Below are 2,538 nucleotides of genomic sequence, written 5' to 3'. Positions count from 1 at the left end.
CTCTCCTGCCTGCCTGTGGGCTGTGGCTGTGGTAATATATAATAATGTGTTGGACAGACAGCGTAAAGGCATTTCTATCAGACCATCCCTTTTACCTGCCCTTTCAGCGAGATCTCTGTTAGGATGCACGTGTGAAGAGTAGCAAAGCATTCAAAGGGAAACAGTGGGATCACTTGCAGTGTGACACACCATATGGAGACACTCCATATGAGTCGGCTGCAAAGCTCCAAGCTGTCTGCGTGGGATCGATGGCAACAGTTTGGGATATATGCTTCTCATGTTCAGGATCATCATTGCCTAGCTACTGCGTCGGTCCCCAGCCGGAATGTTCTTTCGGTCCAGAATTGATCTCTGATCATGCACTAATTCGTGTCTTACCTAGGATTAGGATTTGCAGCCAGCTCATGTCTGCATGCATGCCAGCGATAAACTGATGATACATCATGCACATGTGTCCCTACTTTTATGTGTATTGTCTGTCACACATTAGTATTTCATGTGTATGCACCGAAAAAAATAGCGCGCTATAACGCCGCTAATAGCACGCTATAGCATATAGAAAATCGTCTCGCTAAATAAATCAATGTACAATGCCTCGCTAATAGCACGCTATAGCGCGTTATAGCACGCTAATAGCATATTTTTAGGGTCCACGCTATTTTCTGTAGCGTGCTATTTTTTTCACTCTTTATACAGTTCTTCTCTTAATTTGTTCTAGCATGTTATCTTTTCTTGTTCAGGTTTCATCTGCTTGATGAGTTCGACGACGCGAAGAAGAGCTGCAGGAAGCGCCTCGCCGACCACAACCGCCGTCGAAGGAAGTCAAAGCCATCGGAGGCCGATGCCGCTGACAAGAGGAGGACACAGGCCAGCAAAGCAGCAAGCACCAAAGGCAGTACGTGAAATGCATCCGTCCATCTTTCTCTATCTAATCATGCATTCAACGCATAATCATCAATCTTACCCTAGATTCCTTTGTTCAACTTACCAAGGAGTAGTAATTAACACCACCAAAAACTAACAAATAATTGTCAACAGAAGCAGCCGGAAGCAGCAGCAAGAGCACCGGCACCGGAGACGGGATGGACATACAAGTACAGCTGGGTAGTGGAGACCTGTCCAAAAATCAGGACGAAACCATGGGACTCGGCGAGGTGGTGAAAGAAATGCAGGTGGATCCCAAGGGGAAAGCATCAATGCAGCAGCAGCAAGGACACCATGGCCATGGTCTTCACCTGCAGAGTCAACATGGCTTCCCTTTCCCTTCGTCCTCTGCAGGCTCGTGCTTCCCTCAGAGCCAAGCTGTCTCGAGCACTGACAACACATCAAATATCGGCCAAGTGCAACAAGAACAGCCAGGCTTGGGGTTCCATCAGCACAGCAACATCCTTCAGCTCGGACAGGCCATGTTTGATCTCGACTTCGATCACTAGCAATCCAAACTATTCAAAAAGCTAATATAATTAGTATTATTTAATGCTCCCTCTCGTACGTGTGTGTACGTCGATCGGATCATTTCTTTCTATCCTGTCTGTATTAATTACCGTAATATGATATAATAATGGTAGTTTGTGCAGTGGCAATTTCCTATATATATTTGGTTAGAGGTGCTTCAATGCCCTCCCAAAAGGTGGTACTAGTACAATGCATACATTTAGTACCTTTATAAGTTGCCTCATGTACTTGGCAGTAGTTATGTTCTTTGTACGTCACAGCTGATTAATGGTTGGGGCATCAAACTTTTTCAGTTCCATATATATGAGAGAACATGTTTAATTTTTTGGAAACATATATGCTTTTTATGGACCATATTGCACTTTAATCCAAACAACAAGAAAAATGTTGAGTGCTCCCTCCGTCCAGTAATGTAAGACGTTTTTTGACACTATATTATGAGATGGAGGGAGTAGATATTAACATAGTCTTTTTTTTCGGGAACTAACAAATTATGTTTTGTCCAAAACTACCATTTTTTAAAGTTAAAGTTAGAGGAATGAAACATAGCATCATTGCTCCACACACATACACTTGATTTTTTTTAAACAAGACAAACTTTAATTGAAATTCCAGTTGATACAAAATTCATTGCCGACTTAACTTCAATGTTGATACAAAATTCCACGGCTGATCACGATTTCTTGATGGTAACCATCCTATTAATTAATCTCAGATTTAAGGACCCATTTCGATGGAGATTGGTCACCGGGTACATTCATATATCACCGGGTACATTCATATACTATTCATGCAAGCGATGATCTTGCAAGCACATCTTAGCTAGCTACTTTTATGATGAAAGATCCTTGTAAACTAACAATTTGTCGTTGTAAGATTTGTTGATATATTTTTCCATTGAATATTGCATTCTTGACCTATGGCAATACATTCGCTTAATTTAGGGTACATATAAAATAATTTAACTAAATTATAATTTGAAGAAAGTGGTACTGGTGCTTAATTTTCTAACCACAGAGTATAACATATACACAGACACACTCACCCCACCACCTGGGCACACTCAAATAGCATCTGCTGAAG

General features: G+C 41.6%; 1 protein-coding gene across 2 annotated transcripts in view; it reads left to right on the top strand.

The window, feature by feature from the left end:
* LOC119365992 (squamosa promoter-binding-like protein 8) overlaps positions 1-1,741 on the top strand; it is a 5,241-nt gene extending 3,500 nt beyond the window's left edge. The window contains exons 2-3 of one of the 2 annotated variants that reach the window (XM_037631655.1): positions 741-895; positions 1,042-1,741. In XM_037631655.1, the coding sequence (XP_037487552.1) occupies positions 741-895; positions 1,042-1,433 (547 nt within the window). In that variant the 3' untranslated portion in view covers positions 1,434-1,741. Of the gene's footprint in view, positions 1-740; positions 896-1,038 lie in introns of both variants that reach the window. The other variant, XM_037631654.1, reaches the window with a different exon arrangement.
* The last annotated feature ends 797 nt before the right edge of the window (positions 1,742-2,538 follow it).

Source organism: Triticum dicoccoides, chromosome 2B, assembly GCF_002162155.2.
Source record: "Triticum dicoccoides isolate Atlit2015 ecotype Zavitan chromosome 2B, WEW_v2.0, whole genome shotgun sequence".
NCBI lineage: Eukaryota > Viridiplantae > Streptophyta > Magnoliopsida > Poales > Poaceae > Triticum > Triticum dicoccoides.
This window is presented reverse-complemented; position numbering and strand designations above follow the sequence as displayed.